The following is a 21,802-nucleotide window of genomic DNA, read 5'->3' on the forward strand; positions in this document are numbered from 1 at the left end:
GAACATCCAATATTCAGGGGGGGTAGTGGAAATGAAATAAGGGCAAAAGCTGTTCACTTTTGACCTGCTGAAAGGTTTTCTTTAAAAGGAAGCAAGTGCAATATATATTTTAGATGAGCAAAGTACTTCTTTAAAATGTCACTTAAAATATTTTGAAATCGGTTGTGAATTGAGACACTGTAGCAAGAGCAAGAAGTTAGGAAATCACCAGGATACAGCTTTTCAGCCTATGCTTTTTTGTGTAATTCTTATCAGCACCATAATGAAGAATGATTGATGTTTGCGATCTATATAACTTTATTTATCAAACAACTCCTTTTAGTCTCTGCCACCATTCTCCACCTGTATTGACCCTTAAATAACAAATGTTAAATAATAAAATAATGCAGGTAGGCCATGACTCATTTATTGTTTCTTGACATTTCTCTTTGTTTCCATTAGTTCAATGTTTTTGAAGTTACAAAACATTTTAAAATAAATTACAATTTATGTACACTTTACATACTTTTGAGTCACAATAAGTATGAGGAAAATATGAAAGATGTTGTAATTTGTACAGTAATGTTAGAACACTATCTGCAGCCAAGAGCAAAGACCATTGTCAACCTGAGACAGCAGATTATAACAAGGATCAAGAAAACACATTTAGAAGCATTTGCGGTGGACAATGGATGGACCAGCTTCATCATATTCCTGTTTTGTGATCCACATCTGCTGGAAGGTGGACAGAGAAGCCAAGATGGAACCACCAATCCAAACAGAGTATTTACGCTCAGGTGGTGCAATGATCTGTAAGAGATAAGAAATTCATTAGGACTTTTGAACTCAGATACAAATAATTTACTCCTCTAACTTTCATTTTATTATGAAAACTACAGATGTACTATGTGGAGGATAATATTCAGTAAATGGCTTCCATGGAGGTAATAAAATCATTAGAATATTTTAAACAGTAAGACATATGTAAAAAGTGGGTGAATTTGTATTTTTATAATGCTCTGAGAGAAGAAGTAATAAACATAAATAAATAATAAAGTAATAAAGATTAAAAAAACAGACATATGAATTGCATATTACATTAAATATTTGTGTACCGTATATCAACATTACCTTGATTTTCATAGTGCTGGGAGCCAGAGCAGTGATCTCTTTTTGCATGCGGTCAGCAATACCTGGGTACATGGTGGTACCACCAGACATAACATTGTTGGCATACAAGTCCTTTCTGATGTCAATATCGCATTTCATGATGCTGTTGTAGGTTGTCTCATGAATACCAGCAGACTCCATACCTAGAATGTTCATAATGTAAAAGTTAGTCAGTGTTTTTTTTTTTTTGTCAGGGAGCAATACGTCAAAATACAGAACAACAAATGCGGAATGCATACCAATAAAGGATGGCTGGAAGAGAGTCTCTGGGCAGCGGAACCGTTCATTACCAATGGTGATAACCTGTCCATCAGGCAATTCATAGCTCTTCTCCAGAGATGAGGAGGAAGCAGCCGTGGCCATCTCATTTTCAAAGTCAAGAGCTACATAGCACAACTTTTCCTTGATGTCACGGACAATTTCACGTTCGGCTGTTATGTGGAATATTGAATTTAGTAAAATACATACTGGCAAATATTGTGCATATACAAACAAAACCTATTTAATTACACTAAGCACTGCAATACAATTACAAAATATTATGTAAAAAAAAGATCCGCTGAATGGGGTCCTAAAAGAGAACCAATAGAAGTATTAGATCAAATGATCTTCTGTGTGCATTACTTGACAACATAGGATTAGTATAACTAAAAAAAAAGCACTCCACCTACTTCATAGTTTCAAAATAATATAATATATTTATCATAAAGGTAAATTTTGCTTGAGGAAGCTGTGCATAACTAGTTCTAATAATAGAAGGATGGCTTGAGTCCACCAAAAGAAGAGTCAACCTTATAGATTTGCTCTCTGTTTTGGTTAATAGGAGAGGTAGCTAGGTTGGGGACACTACTTTATGACATTCTGATGCCCTCATACGGCATATAGGCCGGGGGTGTCTTTATGAGACAACCCATTTAAGTAACACGTAAATAGGAAAGGATTGCTCTACTAATGCTTACCAGTAGTGACAAAGGAGTAGCCACGCTCTGTGAGGATCTTCATAAGGTAGTCAGTCAGGTCACGACCAGCCAAGTCAAGACGCATAATTGCGTGTGGCAAGGCATAACCTTCATAAATTGGGACGTTGTGTGTTACACCATCGCCAGAGTCCAGTACAATACCTGCAAGCAAATAACATTCAAATATATCAGTCCATAATACAGTCTCTCTCCACACTATGCTAAAGAATATGCTACTCAGGGCAAGGATAATTTAAGAACTTAAAGGGGTTTTCCAACGAACAAAAGTTCATTTTAATAATTGTCTGTGTCTGACCGTGTAAAGAACATACCACATCTCCTGGGCAGGGGAGGCAGCAAAAGAGTATACAGTCATTACAGCACGGCATTGCGGAGGAGTCATTTTCTGGGGTAAAATATTGTTTAAAAACAGGCAGCGAAATGTTTTACCTCAGAAAATGACTCCTCCGCGATGCCGTGCTGTAATGTCTGTATACTCTTTTGCTGCCTCCCCTGCCCAGGAGATGTGGTATGTTCCGTACACAGTTAGACACAGACAATTATTAAAATGAACTTTTGTTTGTGGGAAAACCCCTTTAATATGCCATGTGGAAGACCTACCATTTTTACTGATTCAGTCTGACCAGAATATGTGGCAAAATGGGTCCATAAAATGGCATTCAACCCAAGCACCATGTATTTTGATGTATTTATTCCAGAATACTGTATTGAATATAACTATGTGTATGCTTTTACCTTTAAGGCTGCGTTCACATGCAACTGTCATGGCACAGCTTTAAAAAGCAGCAGCAATGAGCCATTGTGGTCTTTCCACTGTTTCCCTGCACATTTACTTAATCTTGAAGGGAAACAGCTGTTTCACCTACAAGACCACATGGCTGATCGTAATAGCAGCATGGTTTTTCAGGTAAAAGAACTGTAACCCTGCAAGATTAAGTGATTATACAGAGAAACAGTGGAAAGACTGCAGCCACCCAGTGCTGCTGTGGTTTAAAGCTGCAGAATGACCACTCTATGTGAATGCAATGCCAGTAAGATAATTACTTCTCATTACGTTATCAATTACTTTTTTTAGTAGATGGACTCTTACCAGTGGTACGGCCAGAGGCATACAGAGACAACACTGCCTGGATTGCAACATACATTGCTGGGACATTGAAGGTCTCAAACATGATTTGGGTCATCTTCTCACGGTTGGCTTTGGGGTTCAATGGAGCCTCAGTAAGCAGAGTAGGATGCTCTTCTGGGGCAACACGCAATTCATTGTAGAAGGTGTGATGCCAGATCTTCTCCATGTCATCCCAGTTAGTGATGATACCATGTTCAATTGGATACTTCAGAGTGAGGATACCTCTCTTGCTCTGGGCCTCATCACCAACATAGGAATCTTTTTGACCCATGCCAACCATAACACCCTGAAAAGGAGAAATGTAAAAAGTATTGAATGTAGCTTATGAGAAAAGTGTGAATGTGTGAGGGATACTCTCGGAAGTACATTCCTACTAGTCATTACTTTAGCCAGTGGTGATAAAAATAATACTTATTTTTGCTCCAAAAGTAAAATGCGGCAATTGTATAATTTATAAGAATACATTTAACTGCAACCTTCACAGTTCTGTCAAATGGAGCAGTTCCATGGGAAGGAACTGTGAAGGCTGCAGTCCATCAACTGCAATGTCACAATATGATTGGGGAACACAGTACTCGGAGCAGAGGAGATATGCTGGCCCGGAAGGTAAGTATCCTTTTTTTATTTTACTAGGCATATTAGGGCCATTGAAAAAGGGTTGTTCAGTAGTGTTAAATACACTGCTCAAAAAAATAAAGGGAACACTTAAACCAACAGAATATAACCCCAAGTAAATCAAACTTATGTGAAATCAAACTGTCCACTTTGGTTGTCAATCAGTGTTGCTTCCTATTTCACATGCTGTTGTGCAAATGGAATAGACATTAGATGGAAATTATTGTCAATTATCAAGACACCCTCAATAAAGGAGTGGTTCTGCAGGTGGGGACCACAGACCACATCTCAGTACCAATGCTTTCTGGCTGATGTTTTGGTCACTTTTGAATGTTGGTTGTGCTTTCACACTCGAGGTAGCATGAGACGGACTTTACAACCCACAGAAGTTGCTCAGGTAGTGCAGCTCATCCAGGATGGCACATCAATGCAAGCTGTGGCAAGAAAGTTTGCTGTGTCTGTCAGCGTAGTGTCCAGAGGCTGAAGGCGCTACCAGGAGACAGGCCAGTACACCAGGAGACGTGGAGGGGGCCGTAGGAGGGCAACAATCCAGCAGCAGGACCGCTACCTCCGCCTTTGTGCAAGGAGGAACAGGAGGAGCACTGCCAGAGCCCTGGAAAATGACCTCCAGCAGGCCACAAATGTGTATGTCTGCACAAACGGTTAGAAACCGACTCCGTGAGGGTGGTATGAGGGCCTGACATTCACAGATGGGGGTTGTACTCACAGCCCAACACCATGCAGGAAGCTTGGCATTTGCCACAGAACACCAGGATTGGCAAAGTCGCCACTGGCGCCCTGTGCTCTTCACAGATGAAAGCAGGTTCACATTGAGCACATGTCACAGACGTCAGAGTCTGGAGACGCTGTGGAGAGCGATCTGCTGCCTGCAACATCCTTCAGCATGACCGGTTTGGCAGTGGGTCAGTAATGGTGTGGGATAGCATTTCTTTGGAGGGCCGCACACCCCTCCATGTGCTCGCCAGAGGTAGCCTGACTGCCATTAGGTACCGAGATGAGATCCTCAGACCCCTTGTGAGACCATATGCTGGTGTGGTTGGCCCAGAGTTCCTCCTAATGCAGGACAATGCCAGACCTCATGTGGCTGGAGTGTGTCAGCAGTTCCTGCAAGATGAAGGCATTGAAGCTATGGACTGGCCCGCCCGTTCCCCAGACCTGAATCCGATTGAGCACATCTGGGACATCATGTCTCGCTCCATCCACCAACGTCACGTTGCACCACAGACTGTCCAGGAGTTGGCGGATGCTTTAGTTCAGGTCTGGGAGGAGATCCCACAGGAGACCATCCGCAACCTCATCAGGAGCATGTCCAGGCGTTGTAGGGAGGTCATACAGGCACGTGGAGGCCACACACAATACTCAGCCTCATTGTGACTTGTTTTAAGGACATTACATCAAAGTTGGATCAGCCTGTAGTGTGTTTTTCCACTTTAATTTTGGGGGTAACTCCAAATCCAGGCCTCCATTGGTTAATAAATTTGATTTCCAATGATGATTTTTGTGTGATTTTGTTGTCAGCACATTCAACTTTGTACAGAACAAAGTATTCAATGAGGATATTTCATTCATTCAGATCTAGGATGTGTTATTTCAGTGTTCCCTTTATTTTTTTGAGCAGTGTATATTACACATATCTTTACATAATTGTATTACTACTACATAATACTGTACAATAAATATTACATTAAAGTATAAAAGTCAAGTATTTTCCTGCCCCCTGATGAAGTACCGAAACACGTGTCGGGGCCTCCCTGACACTGTTGGTCATCTTCTACTTTTACTAAGTATGTTCTATTTAGCTTAACCTATGTGATATTGGCTTTATTGTGTGTTGGAATATATGACCTTTGGTCGTTTACACTGACCTTACTTAGGTCATATGATTAATGTTACTGTGATTTTTTTAGCACACATGTTATTGTTACCAATGAATTGTACTGGTTGAGCTATGGGACTTCACATGTTGTAGGCTTGGTTTAAAATCGATACCAACTGTGTCTCCATCTACCCTCTGTTGCTACATCTACCTATGTTATGTCTTGTATTATATGGAGTTTATACAATGTGTGTCTTTTTGAATACAATTAATAAATTATGAAGCCTGTTTAGTCATCACATTGTGTCCTAATTATGTTATATTCTGGGGTGGTAAAAACACTTATGGCTGTCCTTGTTCTGCTAATTGATATTTAGTGTTATACCCCTTTTTAATCATGAGGTCTTGTTTTCCATTGTCATTTTGTTGTATCAAATATTTTCATGTCAAATATATTTATGTATACCTGGTGACGGGGGCGTCCAACAATAGATGGAAATACTGCTCTGGGGGCATCGTCTCCAGCGAATCCAGCTTTCACAAGCCCGGAGCCATTGTCGCACACAAGTGCGGTAGTCTCTTCATCGTCACACATGATGGTAGCTTTCTTAAAAAGGACACAAAATATATACCATTATTTTAAAAGATTGCACTTAATTTCCTGCAATGACAATACACTAAACATGTTCGTACTATAAACGTCCATCAATGATATTCATTGGCAATGAATAAACCAATAAATTTATATGTGACCAGATATGTAAACACATATTAATGATATTTGGAACTATCACCTCTACTATTTCATGACACCAGAAAGAAAAACCCTTCCAATATATAGCCAGTTCTTAAAACTATAGGGAGGGGAATTAATTGAACAGTTTATGCCAGAAAATGTACTTGTGTAAGCATTTTTATTTTTTTGTTGTTGTTTTTATGCCAGCCTTGACTCTTTTCTAAAAAGTACGTACAACTTAACAAGGAGTGCAGCCTGACACTACAATTTACGCTAAAACAGGTTTGTGCATATGACGTCTCTTAGACGTGTGTGAAGCTGGCGAGATTTTGGGGAGGAAGACTCTTTAAGGCACACCAGCGACTTTTTTGCAATCTTTTCGGTCGTTTTTATATGCCATCACTTGCCACCAGCTTTTTCTAACGTGTATTGACTATATTAGTGAGCAGCTTGCAAGCAGAAGTTATGCATCATCATCCTTGCATCATTATTTCTTTTTAAAGTTACTCTGATTAAAATCTTTGAAAATGATAATATTTAAGTAAGGCCAGGTGCACACCACCATATTTTCTGTCCGAGTGTGATCTGACAAAATATCAGACTGCACACTAACCAATGTTGTTCTATGAGGCTTCGCACATGTCTGAATTTTTTTCTCAGACTGAGCTGGTCCAAGGGAGGAAAAAAAAAAATATATATATATATATATATATATATATATATATATATATATATAATAATAATAAAAAAAAAAATTATATATATATATATATATATATATATATATATATATATATATGGATAGATATCTCTCTCTCTATATTATATGTATATAAATATATCAGCTTGCCCTTGTTTTATCTGATATTCGGATCACACTCGGCCATGCTAATCAATGAGTGCGTGAAAATCATCGGACTGCACTCAGATGACATTGGAGTGTGGTCAGATTTTTGCGCATTGACACATTACACTTGTTCTCTCATCTGAGCGAATTGGGTCATATTATGCTGCACAAATTCTGATCAGAGTGAAATAGAATATAGCTAGCATACTGTGTGGCAATATTTTATTTGTAGCCATTTGTATTTATACATGCACCAAAAAATATCACTATAACATACAGTAGCAGGTTAATAAATGGTTAGAGTACTGCATGCTACCTGAGGAGTCTTAGGGTATGTGCATATGATCAGTAACCGCTGCGGATTGGGTGCAGCGCTCTTGCACTGCGTGCAATCCATAGCGGCCAGCTGTTACAGCATAGTGGATGGGATTTGTAGAAATCTCATGCCCACTATGCGTCTCCGTGTTACTGCGGACCACCCGCAGACATGCAGAGTCCTTCCAGACCACAGCATGGCAATTTCTCTTGCCAAGACGCTAGCAATGTATAGGATGCAGTGAATCCGCAGTGTTCAATGAACACATGCGGATTCACCTGTGTGCAGCGCTATGGACGCAGCATAAAGTGTACTGCGTTAAAAGCGCTGCCAATGCCGACCGTGTGCACAAACCCTTAGGCTTTTTTTATTTTATTTTTAAAGCATTTTTCCAATCATGAAAAAGGTCACAAAATGTTTGGAAAAAAATGCATTAAAAAAGACTGCTGCGGTAGCAGAACTGGAGAGCAGCCTGTGTGACTGCGGACTGCTCTGAGGACGCTATTACACTGCCTCACCATATATTAACCTGCCGCTGTATGTTACATGGATATGGTTTTGGACATTTATGAATAAAAGATTGCTACAAATAATACAATATTGGCAAGCAATGTGTTAACTATATTCTGATTCACTATCTTTAAAAAAAATACAAATTTTATGTTAAGCAAATAATGAAATTAATTTCCCTCATGTAGTAATTCCTAGACAAAAGACAGCTTGTCCGCCCTAAACGCATAGGACTTTGTGATGAGGAGAGCTTATGGGACCACAGGAAGCCCATCAGCGCCTCTTCCTCCCAGGACTAGAAACTGAGGGATTTATGTTCAGCTCAGTTCTAACCTGAAGCGGTAGCAGGCTTCCTTTACCTGACAGTTACAATTATTACTGCCCTGCTGTGACACAATAGTACTGGATATGGCTCTAGTAACTCAGTAACTGCTTTATCCGTTTTCTTCCTGTAGCCAGTTTCTGTATACGGTAAATGGCGCTGCACTTTCCCCGCCCACTCCCTCAGGTACAGGAGCCGGCGCCCGTCTCACTCCCTCCCCCTAGCGGCTCAGCCGCGCAGTCCCGCTCACCTCAGGCTCCGGTCTATCACAGGCAGTGCAGGGATGCTATGGCAGCTTTCGGCTTGCTCAGGCTGTAGTCCAGTCTAAAGCTTATTTATATATAACCCATGCACCGCTCTCAGCCCAGCCTTCCACTCCGTGATCTCTCCCCTTCTGTCTAGCCATATTAGGCTTCTGGGCAACAACCTTGCCCCCCTTGGGCTTCCAGACTGGTCGCAGAGTGCCCATACATGGCCAGTCTGGCCGGGCACCAGGTAAACGGAGGCTGGCGCCGTAAAAGGATTCACTTGGGTACTATGCAGTGGCCGTCCCTGCTGCCAGCTCCACGGCTGAAAGAGCAGAGGAAGAGGCGGACACATGGCATGTGAAGCATGACCTGATAATCCCCCTTCACTAGCACTACAGGGTGGGAGGCTCAGACAAAGATTTAGGGGGGACAACTGTGAAGGGGGCGAGTAGGTCAGTCAGTGTTGCTGCACAGCATCACATCCAGCACCAAGGGGCAAAGAATTACCTCACTGTACCTGTGTTCACATTGATGAGGGGTTCAGACAACTGTCTGTGGGGCAAACATGGCTGACAAGCAGAGGAAAAAGCCATGAAGTCTCCAAGATGTAGTCTGAGGGGCTCTCGAAGACCAAGTTCCCACAATACGTATTTGGTGCGTTTTTGAAGTGGCAGATTTTCAGCAGCATTTCTACACAGATTACTTGTGTTTTTTATTTGCGTCTTTTACATGTGTTTTTATTCTTTTTTGCTTCTGTTTTTATCTTTTGGTATGTCACATTTTAAGTAAAACTGCTTTACTTTCTATACTTCATTATGTCGTTTTTATAAAACTTTTTTGATAGTCATGTCTGGATTACATGTGTTTTTACCTGCAGATTTTCCTCATCTCATTGATTGGATATGTATTTTGGGCAACAAGAATATGCAACATGAAATACTCACTGTGGGAACTTAGCCTAAGGCTGAGTTCACACAATGCGTTTTTAATGCGTTTCCGTGGCGTTTTTGCAGTTGCGTAAACGCCATGGAAACGCATGAAAAACACATGGTAGAAGGGCAGCAATGTTCCCCAATAGAAATCCGCATGTGCTGTGCCCATGATGCGGATTTTTCCGCAGCGTAAACGCTGCGCTCAAAAATCCGCAGCATGTCAATTAATTTTGCGTAAACGCGGCGTTTTCGCCGCCATTGACTTGCATTAGAATGCGCCAATTCCGCAAGACTGCATTTGTACTTGCGCTATTGGCGCGTTCTAATGTGCGGATGGTACCCGGGTGTAGATGAGAGGAGAGTCTCCTCCACACCCAGGTACCATTAAAAAAGCTGTAAAACAAGAATAAAATAAAAAATAAATGTATACTTACCTTCTGTCGGCCCGCGCTGCACTCCTGCTTGGTTCCCGGCACTTTGCAGTGAGTTGAAGGACCTGCGCTGACGTCAAAGTCATGTGACGGGTCACGTGACGCTGACGTCGGCAGGTCTTTCAATTCAAAGTTGCCGGCGAGGGAGAACGGAGTGAGCAGGACAGCGCGGGCCATCGGAGGGTAAAGTATACATTTATTTTTTATTTTAACCACTCTCTCGGTTCCCATATATAAATCCATGCCGGTTGCATGGATTTATATAGTGTGACCTAGTTGTCAAGCACTTTCCAGGTGATGCTAAAATCGCCTGGAAAGCGCTTGTCAATCCACATGCGGAAACGCATGTGAATCCGCATGTATTCCGCAGGAAAAACGCATGCACAATCCGCATGCTTTTTTTCTGCCAGGGAGATGCAGAAATTTGTTTGCAATCTTTGTGGTAAAAATACAATAATTTTTATAACCTTCAGTCTGAGGCCATGGCTTGTTCAGACGAGTGTATTAGACCTCCTTTAGATGTCATCAGTGGTTTTTGTGAATAAAACCATAAATATACAAATCGCAATGCTTCTCCTGTACATGCTATTAATCACATACCACGCACCAATTTCATCCCTGTGCTGTCAATGATTTTCATAGACCCCTCATTTTGTATTAGTAAATTTGACCCGTGATGTGGCAGATACATGGAACGCAAAAAAAGTGATGAATATGTGTCCTATCCTTGAAAAACACTGAGCTCAGTGAGTGACAGGACACGGCTCGCTGCAGGAGTCATTCTCCCTCGGCGTGATTGGTCGCATGGAGTACAGCTGGGGACACTTAGGACAGGTGAGTATATGGATTTTTTTAAATTTTATTCTTATTTTTACAGGTGGAGACACTGGGAGCAGGCTACTACTCATCATTATACCCTGCTGGTACTGATCACAGCGTCGACAGGGGACTATGATGAGGGCAACGTTCAGCACCCAGCATTTGGGAACAGCGCTAATTGTACACTGATTCCCAAGCGCCGATACGTGTCACATGGATAGGATCCGTATGCGGAACGTGTTTACACTGACCCATTGACTTGAATAGGTTGTGTGATCCGTGCTGCTGGCCAAAAATGGACATGTCTCCATGTGGATCACACGGTCCGTGGAAACACACGTACACGTCACGTCAGTGTCTCTGGTACATTGGTACATGTAGAAACTGTCATCACACATACCAGAGATACTGACGTGTGAAAGAGGCTTAAGGATGTTTGTTAATGTGTGGGATAGAAATTGTATAGCTGTGTGACGGTATTACAGAAATGATTACATCGGCCAACATGTGCCTGCTATTATGTAGCCTAAACAAGTGTTTCTAAAACCAAAAAAATTTCAAAAAAACAATCAAAACAAAGAAATACTCGCCCGAGCATCATGGTGCTCGACAAGCTCGGCGAGTATCTCCAGGTTGCTCAGGCGGGAACTCGGGTCCCCTCCCTGCATGTTTGGCGCTCTTTAGAGAGCCAATGAACATGAAGGGATTGCCTGCCATGCACTGTAATGCCGTAGCCATGTTGGTTGTGGCATTACAGTGATTGGCTGGCCGCACAGCGTCATCAGGTCTATATCAGACCTGGCGCTGCCATGCTCGTCACAGTCACTCTGGATCAGACAGTGTAGGGAGAGGTGCTGCTGTGTCAGGGAGAGATTTACGGTAATCATGTATTAGGTAGTGTAGGGAGAAAAGCCGTACATTACACATATCTATCTTAACAAACAGTTCTTTTGAGGACTAACTAATCCATCTGCAGAGATATCAGGCAGGCAGTGTATATAGGCAGGCAGGCAGGGTATATAACAGACTGCAGTGCACATAGGACAAGAGGCTCCATTCCAGTTCTGCCTTCTGCTGCTGTTATATTCCTAGAAATAGGCACAGGTCTCAGGTGTCAGGAATCATTTTTTTTTGCATCTTAATCCTCATAATTTGCTTAAAACGCAATCCAGAGAACACAGTTTTTCTGCACCATTTGCTTGTTGGCACTGCAGAATACAGCCAGGTCCTTTCCATATTACAGTGCTAAAAATTAAGCTATTTAAAACTGTGTTTTCTCCGTCACACAGATCACATATACGTTTTCAGAAAATACTGCCATTTCTGACCTCCATTAAAAATTTCTTTCAGTATGTCAGCAAAGTTTTTGACACTGGTTTGCTGTTCAAAACAGTTACCTACAGGCCAGGTATTTAAAACTGTGTTTTCTCCGTCACACGGATTACATATACGTTTTCACAAAATACTGCCATTTCTGGCCTCCATTAAAAAAAATTTCAGTGTGTCAGTGAAGCAATTCACAGCAGTTTGCTGTTCAAACTACTTACCTACAGGCCAGGTATTTAAAACAGTGTTTTCTCCGTCACACGGCTCACATATACGTTGTCCGAAAATACTGCCATTTCTGGCCCATCTCTGGCCTCCATTAAAATTTTCTTTCAGTGTGTCAGCAAAGTTTTTGACACTGGTTTGCTGTTCAGAACACTTACCTACAGGCCAGGTATTTAAAACTGTTTTCTCTGTCACACAGATTACATATACAGTACAGACCAAAAGTTTGGACACACCTTCTCATTTAAAGATTTTTCTGTACTTTCATGACTATGAAAATTGTACATTCACACTGAAGGCATCAAAACTATGAATTAATACATGTGGAATTATATACTTAACAAAAAAGTGTGAAACAACTGAAAATATGTCTTATATTCTGGGTTCTTCAAAGTAGCCACCTTTTGCTTTGATGACTGCTTTTGCATTCTCTTGATGAGCTTCAAGAGGTAGTCACCGGAAATGGTTTTCACTTCACAGGTGTGCCCTGTCAGGTTTAATAAGTGGGATTTCTTGCCTTATAAATGGGGTTGGGACCATCAGTTGTGTTGTGCAGAAGTCTGGTGGATACACAGCTGATAGTCCTACTGAATAGACTGTTAGAATTTGTATTGTGGCAAGAAAAAAGCAGCTAAGTAAAGAAAAACGAGTGGCCATCATTACTTTAAGGTCAGTCAGTGCGAAAAATTGGGAAAACTTTGAAAGTGTCCCCAAGTGCAGTTGCAAAAACCATCAAGCGCTACAAAGAAACTGGCTCACGTGAGGACTGCCCCAGGAAAGGAAGACCAAGAGTCACCTCTGCTTCTGAGGATAAGTTTATCCGAGTCACCAGCCTCAGAAATCGCAGGTTAACGGCAGCTCAGATTAGAGACCAGGTCAATGCAACACAGAGTTCTAGCAGCAGACACATCTCTTCAACATCTGTTAAGAGGAAACTTTGTGCAGCAGGCCTTCATGGTAAAATAGCTGCTAGGAAACCACTGCTAAGGACAGGCAACAAGCAGAAGAGACTTGTTTGGGCTAAAAAACACAAGGAATGGACATTAGACCAGTGGAAATCTGTGCTTTGTCTGATGAGTCCAAATTTAAGATCTTTGGTTCCAACCATAATGTCTTTGTGCGACGCAGAAAAGGTGAACGGATGGACTCTACATGCCTGGTTCCCACCGTGAAGCATGGAGGAGGAGGTGTGATGGTGTGGGGGTGCTTTGCTGGTGACACTGTTGGGGATTTATTCAAAATTGAAGGCATACTGAACCAGCATGGCTACCGCAGCATCTTGCAGCGGCATGCTATTCCATCCGGCTTGTGTTTAGTTGGACCATCATTTATTTTTCAACAAGACAATGACCCCAAACACACCTCCAGGCTGTGTAAGGGCTATTTGACCATGAAGGAGAGTGATGGGGTGCTACGCCAGATGACCTGGTCTCCACAGTCACCGGACCTGAACCCAATCGAGATGGTTTGGGGTGAGCTGGACCGCTGAGTGAAGGCAAAAGGGCCAACAAGTGCTAAGCATCTCTGGGAACTCCTTCAAGATTGTTGGAAGACCATTTCCGGTTACTACCTCTTGAAGCTCATCAAGAGAATGCCAAGAGTGTGTAAAGCAGTCATCAAAGCAAAAGGTGGCTACTTTGAAGAACCTAGAATATAAAACATATTTTCAGTTGTTTCACACTTTTTTGTTAAGTATATAATTCCACATGTGTTAATTCATAGTTTTGATGCCTTCAGTGTGAATGTACAATTTTCATGGTCATGAAAATACAGAAAAATCTTTAAATGAGAAGGTGTTTCCAAACTTTTGGTCTGTACTGTACGTTTTCACAAAATACTGCCATTTCTGGCCTCCATTAAAAAAAATTTCAGTGTGTCAGTGAAGCAATTCACAGCAGTTTGCTGTTCAAACTACTTACCTACAGGCCAGGTATTTAAAACTGTGTTTTCTCCATCACACGGCTCACATATAAGTTCGCTCCAAACTCAGTCATTTGTAGTGAGCGTGGAAGATACTGTCCTCCATTTAAAATGGGCAAGGCACGTGGCAAGGGACGGGGAACTGGACGTGATGGTAATGGTGCATGCAGAGGCCGAGGACAAGGCCGTGGGCAAGCCGAAATTGTGCCACAACAAACACCCACATCTTCTCGCCTGACCTTCCTGTCCCAATTTCTATGGGACCGCAGCACACCACTATTGAACCCAGAGCAGTGTCAAAAGGTTGTTGGTTGGATAGCGGATAATGCTTCCAGTCACTTAGCCACCACCACCCTGTCTCCCACATGGTCAAGTCTCAGTGGCCGTGAGTCTGGACCGCATATTCCTCACCCTGATCCTCCTTCCTCCCACCATGCCGAGTACCCAGAGACAACTGATCCCAAGCTTGGACACTTTTCCATTTATAGATTCGTGCCTCTTGCCCGGTCCACTTAAAGCGGGGCAAGAGGAGATCGCATGTAGCGATGCCCAAATATTTGAGCAGCCACTGTCACACGAAGGCGACGGTGGGAAAGTGTCACAAGAAGTGGACGATGATGAGACACAATTACCAGAAATTCAGGAGGAGGACCAGGGTGCGGAAGTGGAAGACGAGGTGGTGGACGATATAGTAACTGACCCAACCTGGCAGGAGGACATGCAGAGCGAGGACAGCAGCACACACAGGGAGGGAGGCAGAGCACCCCAACAGGCAGGAAGAAGCAGTGTGGTGGCCGCAGACAGAAGGCAGGCAACCGTTCCCCGTAACACCAACACGAAGGAAATTGCCAGTACAACTGTTAGGTCTTCCCGAGTCTGGTTGTTTTTTAAAGACGTTGCTGATAACCCCAAAAAGGCCATTGGCACCACCTGCCAGGCCATCATCAGCAGGGGTGGCAAAACGACCAGCCTGACCACCACCAGCATGATCAGGCACATGGCAGCAAAGCACCCGACTTTGTGGGCCGAACCCCAGGGTCCAGGAACAGTGTCTGTGGGTGGCACCATTGCTTCTTCCGCTGTTGTGGATGCAAACCAATCCCCTGTCCATGGTGCATGCGAAGATGCCTCCTGCCCTGCACCTGTTTCACACTCTCAAGTAGCAACATCAGGAAGCACGTCCATGTCCTTGTCCCAGCGCAGCGTTCAGTTGTCCATACCCCAGTCCTTGGAACGCAAGCGCAAATATGCAGCCAACGCCCCACAGGCCACACCACTAAATTCTCACATTTCACGACTGCTTGCACTCGAAATGTTGCCTTTTAGGCTCGTGGAGACGGAAGCATTCCGCAACCTGATGGCGGCGGCCGTCCCTCGATACTCGGTCCCCAGCCGCCACTATTTCTCCCGGTGTGCCATCCCCGCATTACACAAGCACGTGTCCCAAAACATTAGCCGTGCTCTCAACAACGCAGTTACCGGTATAGTCCACCTAACCACGAACACGTGGACAAGTGCTTGTGGGCAGGGACGGTACATCTCACTGACTGCACACTGGGTTAACATAGTGGAAGCCAGGACCCAGTTGAACCTTGGGACGTAACGTGTCCTCCCGACGCCAAGGATTGCCGGCCCTAGGTCAATCAGGGTTTCCCCCACGGTCTACAGCTCCTGCACCTCATCCTCCTCAGCCTCCTCCTCTTCAGCCTCCATCTCCGAAATGACCACATCAGTCACAAGCTGGAAGCACTGCAGCAATGCCTCGGCCAAGCGGCAACATGCTGTGCTGAAGCTAATATGCTTAGGTGAAAAACCGCACAATGCTGAAGAGTTATGGACAGCTCTGAAAGAGCAGGCAGATCTGTGGCTCACACCGCTGAACCTACAGCCAGGCATGGTCGTGTGTGACAATGGCCGGAACCTGGTGGCGGCTCTGAGGTGAGGCAAGCTCACACACGTACCATGCCTGGCCCATGTGCTTAACCTCGTGGTTCAGCGGTTTCTCAAATCCTACCCGGAGCTGCCAGATCCACTTGATAAAGTACGCCGCCTGTGTGCCCATTTTAGAAAGTCAGCTAAAGCTTCTGTCGCCCTTGCAGTGTTCCAGCAGCGTTTGCAGCTTCCGGCTCACAGAATGGTGTGTGATGTCCCCATGCGTTGGAACTCTACACTGCAGATGTTGGGAAGGATTTGTGAGCAGAAGAGGGTTGTTGTTGTGTACCAGCATCAACAAGGCCATCGGTATTCAGTTCAGACTCCACACATAAGACCTCAGGAGTGGACATGGATGTCAGACATATGTACCATCCTCCAAAACTTTGAGGACTCTACCAAGATGGTAAGTGGCGATGACGCCATAATTAGCGTCACCATCCTGCTTCTCTGCCTTCTGAAACGCTCTCTGCTCACAATCAAAGAGGATGCATTGCAGGTGGAGCACGATGAGATGGAGCAAGGAACCATACAGGGTGATTACACACAGCCCAGCCTCATCTCATCCCAACATGGATTGGGTGACAATGAGGAGGAGGAAGGACAGGAGCTAGTTTCATGCACTATAGACGGTACTACCTGCACAGCTGTCATACCGTCTGTTCAGCGTGGATGGCCAGAAGACCGGAGGAAGAGGAGAGCATGGTCAGTCATCCTCTTGGTGAGCAGTGTGCAAATTGAAGTGGTCAGTGGGGCGCTAGAAACTGGATAATGCGCTGGAAAAGGATAAAACAAACCTCTTTATTGAAGTTCTAATGCCCACAACGCGTTTCTGCAGTGGTCTGCAGCCTTCATCAGGTGGAGTTATGGGAAAATGGCAGAAACAGGCACTTTTATACATAAAGCAAAGGAACTCAATGGGAGGTACCAAGGGAGAATTTGGTACTTAACCCCTTAATCACAATTAAAAAAAGACAATTACAATTTAATAACAAAGGGGACTTAAAAAAGCATTACGGGTCAATAACTACACATTATAAACTTACTATGAAGATACAAAATGCAGACAAGACATTAATGGCAATGCTTTAAAAATACATACATATAAAAATGCATATATAAATGAGGGTAAATAAGCATATTACATAAAAATTGGTGAGGCATATCCTAAGTATACACCTCAACCAGATTTATCTCCAAAAAAATGTATATATATTAATATTAATAATTCATCTGCACACATTATCAATCGCTAAATTCAAACCTTCCGGATATAATGTACCCAATTTAAAAATCCAAAAATTCTCTATCAGCGCCAGTAGCTGTTTAACCTGGGTTTTGCGGTCTGCATAACCCACTCAGGTGAGCAGACCACTGTATCTGCACGCATATTCTACTTCCATACAGGTTCACACAAGCACTGCGCTTTTCCACCCCACCCCCTTTTTGTCTTTCATCCTCTTGGTGAGGACACAGAAGTCTTGCCTGTTAGTAGTCTGGCACGCATGGCTGAGTTTATGTTACGCTGCCTTTCCCATGACCCTCGCGTTCTCAAAATTTTGGGTGACAGCCATTACTGGTTGGTGACACTTCTAGACCCACGCTACAAGGAGAACTTTATATCTCTTATTCCTGAGGCAGACAGGTCTACAAAAATGGGGCTGTACCAGAAGGCCCTTGTTGCGGAACTATTAAAAAAATTCCCATCTGAAAACGCTGGCGGCAGAGGGCACACTTCGTTGGACAACCAAGGAGTACAGGCGAGAGAGACACAACTTCAATCCAGCAGAGGCAGGGGAACACTGTCAAAGTTCTGGGAGAGTTTTCTCAGACCCTCCCATCGGACAGGCCCTGAGGCGCTGGGTACTCTCACAAGGAGTGCAAAGTTTGGGAAGATGCTGAGGGAGTACCTTGCCGACCGTACCAATGTCCTCTGTAATTCCGCTGTGCCTTATAATTATTGGGTATCCAAGCTAGATATGTGGAATGAACTGGCTCTCTATGCCTTGGAGGTCCTGGCCTGCCCTGCCGCCAGCGTTTTATCATCGGGTATTTAGTGCCGCTGGTGGAATTATAACTGATAAGCGCATCCGCCTGTCAACTGAAAATGCTGACAGGCTGACTCTTATAAAAATGAACAAGGGCTGGATTTGGTCATACTTCTCAACACCACTGAATGATAGCAGCGTAACATAAGCTCCAGTTTTTCTTTTCTTGAGAGGTGTATTCTCATGCACCTTTTCACACCCACACATGGGTATACGCTTGCTGATTTTGGCTATTTGCTCTTGTCGTCCTCCTTCTCCTCATCCTCCACCACCATATCACCAGGGTGACCGTGGTCCGTGATGCAACACCCACCTAATTTTTTTAAAGGGTGTTTATGATGCCCGTAAAAAATTTTTTTGATACAGTATGTTCATGTATACCCCTCAGGGGTAAATGTTTGTCAGCCCATACACTTAGTGCATGGGCATTACAAGAATAGGAGGCCCGCTCCTTTCTAATGGGAACATTTTTTTATGAGGCCCTCCTCCACGTCTCTTCCAAGGGGCATTAAAGTGCCTCCAAATTTTTGGCAGCCCTTGCATTCACTGCATAGGCCAACACTATGGGAGACTCTCTCCTTTCTAATGGGAATTTGTCGTTACTGTGGCCCTGCTCTATGTCTCTTTAAATTCTTAGTGGGGTTTTTCCTAAAATTGGTCAGCAGTTGGACTCACTGCATACCCTATAACTGTAAAGCAGACCCTCTCCTTTCTAATGGGAACATGTCCTACCTTGTTACTGTGGCCCTGCTCCGTGTGTCTTTAAATTCTTAGTGGGGTTTTTCCTAAAATTAGTCAGCCGTTGGATTCACTGCATACCCTATAACTGTATAGCTGACCCTCTCCTTTCTAATGGGAACATGTCCTACCTTGTTACTGTGGCCCTGCTCCATGTGTCTTTAAATTCTTAGTGGGGTTTTTCTGAACATTAGTCAGCCGTTGGACTCACTGCATACCCTATAACTGTATAGCAGACCTTCTCCTTTCTAATGGGAACATTACGTACCTTGTTACTGTGGCCCTGCTCCGTGTGTCTTTAAATTCTTAGTGGGGTTTTTCCTAAAATTAGTCAGCCGTTGGACTCACTGCATACCCTATAACTGTCTAGCAGACCCTCTCCTTTCTAATGGAAACATGTCGTACCTTGTTACTGTGGCCCTGCTCCGTGTGTCTTTAAATTCTTAGTGGGGTTTTTCCTAAAATTAGTCAGCCGTTGGACTCACTGCATATCCTATAACTGTATAGCAGACCCTCTCCTTTCTAATGGGAACATGTCGTACCTTGTTACTGTGGCCCTGCTCCGTGTGTCTTTAAATTCTTAGCGGGGTTTTTCCCATATTTTGCCAGCCCTTGCAGTCACAGCATGGGCATTACCACTATAGGAGACCCGCTCCTTTATAATGGGAACATTTTTTTTACTGAGACCCTCCTCTATGTCTCTTTAAAGGGGTATTGGGTTGCGTCCAAATTTTTGGCAGCCCTTGCTGTCACTGGATATGCAATAACAGTATAGGAGACCCACTTGTTAATAATGGGAACAACAAAGCATAGCCAGCTGATGGCTCTCTAACAATAGCTAGGGCCGACTGCTGGCCTTTTAAGAATAGTAAGGGCCGTCTGATGTCCCTATAAAAATAGGCTTTATGACTTTCCGAGTCCCTCCATCATAAATAAAACAGGAAGTGTCTGATTATGTGTCACACACCACATTGCCAGCTAAGGTTGTAAAATGTTAAAATGACATTTCCAGGTGAATGCATTTGTCTTAAAAAACAAACAAACAATAGGATCTTTTTTTAGTATAAAAAACAGCGTCACCAATTTAACAACAATGTAATCACATTGTTCAGGTCATGCACCTCCTCCTCCATCTCCGAAATGACCACATCAGTCACAAGATGACAGCACTGCAGCACTGCCTTGGCCAAGCGGCAACAGGCTGTGCTGAAGATAACATGCCGAATGCTTAATTGACAAACCGCCCAGTTGAAAGCTGTAACACAGCAGCCTGATCTGTGGCTCTCACCGCTGAATATACAGCCAGGCATGGTCGTGTGTGACAATGGGTGGAACCTGGTGATGGAGAAATGACACCCGGGGTAGATACGGTTTCCCTCTATGCCAGTCCTTTCACCGAGCTAAAGAATATGACTGTGGTGAAATATAACTCCCATTGAGAAGCTGTTTCAGATTGAAAAACATTGTGCTCACCAGAGGATTTGATTCTGAGGCCTAACCTTTCTCCCCCGCTCAAGAGCCCCATAGCAGCTGCAAAGTTAGCGCTATCATGAACTCTCCAGAGGTAGAAGCCAAGGCACACCAGAGGATTCTCTGGTGGGACCGTCCAACCCTGCCGAGAAGCAGTCCTGGCTAAGAAAAGTGTGTGGAAAGGTTCCCGGACACTCTATGGCTGCTTTTTTACTGAGGTGGAAACCCACACAAACACGGGGAGAACATACAAAGTCCTTGCAGATGTTGTCCTTGCTGGGATTTGAACCCAGGATCCCAGCGCTGCAAATCTTCAGTGCTAACCACTGATCCAATGTGCTGCCGTTCATGCTCTAATATCTAACAGGCTGGAGAAACTTGCACCTGCTGCCACTCTATCTTCAGCTCCTTTGTGAGAAAATGTATTTGGGCAGCCACTCAGTCTACCAAATAAAATTCCTGAGAAGGAAATTGGGGATGGCTTCGCTACTGGTACTGGGGGCAGTGCTAATACCATGGCGTCGTACCATAGTTTGCTGGAAATATTCCAGGCTGGTAGGAGGCAAGCAAATTCCCACAGAAAAGTACCAGCAGTAATGTTCAGGGACCCGCGCTTGTAGAAGACAGAGACAACACCGGGAGAAAATGTGACGGCTGGGGACCGAGTATGGACACGAGGTATGAGGCATGTGGTTGTGAAAAGCTTCCGCCTCCACGAGCCTAAAAGGCCACATTGCAAGTGCAAGCAGCTTTACAGGACTTCCTGTCAGAAATGACATGCAGGCTAGATAAGGTTTCCCTCTATGCCAGTCCTTTCACCGAGCTAAATACAACTGTCAGCAAAAAAAGTTGTGGACTGGCTCCGTACCGTTCCTGGCCACATTCACCTGTCCACGTGTTTGTGGTTAGGCGGTCCTTCCCAGTAAGTGCACTGGGGAGGGCACGGGTAATGCTGTGGGACCCGTGCTTGTGGAAGGCAGAGGCGATACCGGGAAATATAGTGGCGGCTGGGGACCGAGTATGGACACCCAGCCGCCGCCGGCATGAGGTTGTGAAAAGCTTCCGCCTCCACGAGCTTAAAAGGCCATATTTCAAGTGCAAAAAGCTGCCCAGAAATCTGGCAGTTTAGTGTTGCGGCCTGTGGGTGGGTGGCTGGCTGCATACTTGCACTTGCATTCCAAGTAACAGAAAACTAAGCAGATGGTGGCCTCTATCATCATCATGGCCTCACCTCGGCACTATGAACTCTCCTGAAGGAGAAGCCAGGGCCCG

At 44.0% G+C, this 21,802-nt stretch overlaps 1 protein-coding gene across 1 annotated transcript; it reads right to left on the minus strand.

Annotated features, from left to right (window-relative positions):
• Positions 1-390: 390 nt before the first annotated feature.
• On the minus strand, positions 391-8,852 carry LOC141257237 (actin, alpha cardiac muscle 2). The gene is made up of 7 exons (XM_073671534.1): positions 8,692-8,852; positions 6,177-6,317; positions 3,220-3,544; positions 2,109-2,270; positions 1,389-1,580; positions 1,111-1,292; positions 391-789 (listed from the first exon to the last, which is right to left on the minus strand). The coding sequence occupies exons 2-7, from the start codon at positions 6,303-6,305 to the stop codon at positions 646-648; spliced, it is 1,134 nt and encodes a 377-aa protein (XP_073527635.1). The 5' UTR covers positions 6,306-6,317; positions 8,692-8,852; the 3' UTR covers positions 391-645.
• Between the last annotated feature and the right edge of the window lie 12,950 nt (positions 8,853-21,802).

Source organism: Phyllobates terribilis, unplaced genomic scaffold (genome assembly GCF_046119375.1).
Source record: "Phyllobates terribilis strain yellow unplaced genomic scaffold, ASM4611937v1 Scaffold_3__8_contigs__length_932513732, whole genome shotgun sequence".
Classification (NCBI taxonomy): Eukaryota; Metazoa; Chordata; class Amphibia; order Anura; family Dendrobatidae; genus Phyllobates; species Phyllobates terribilis.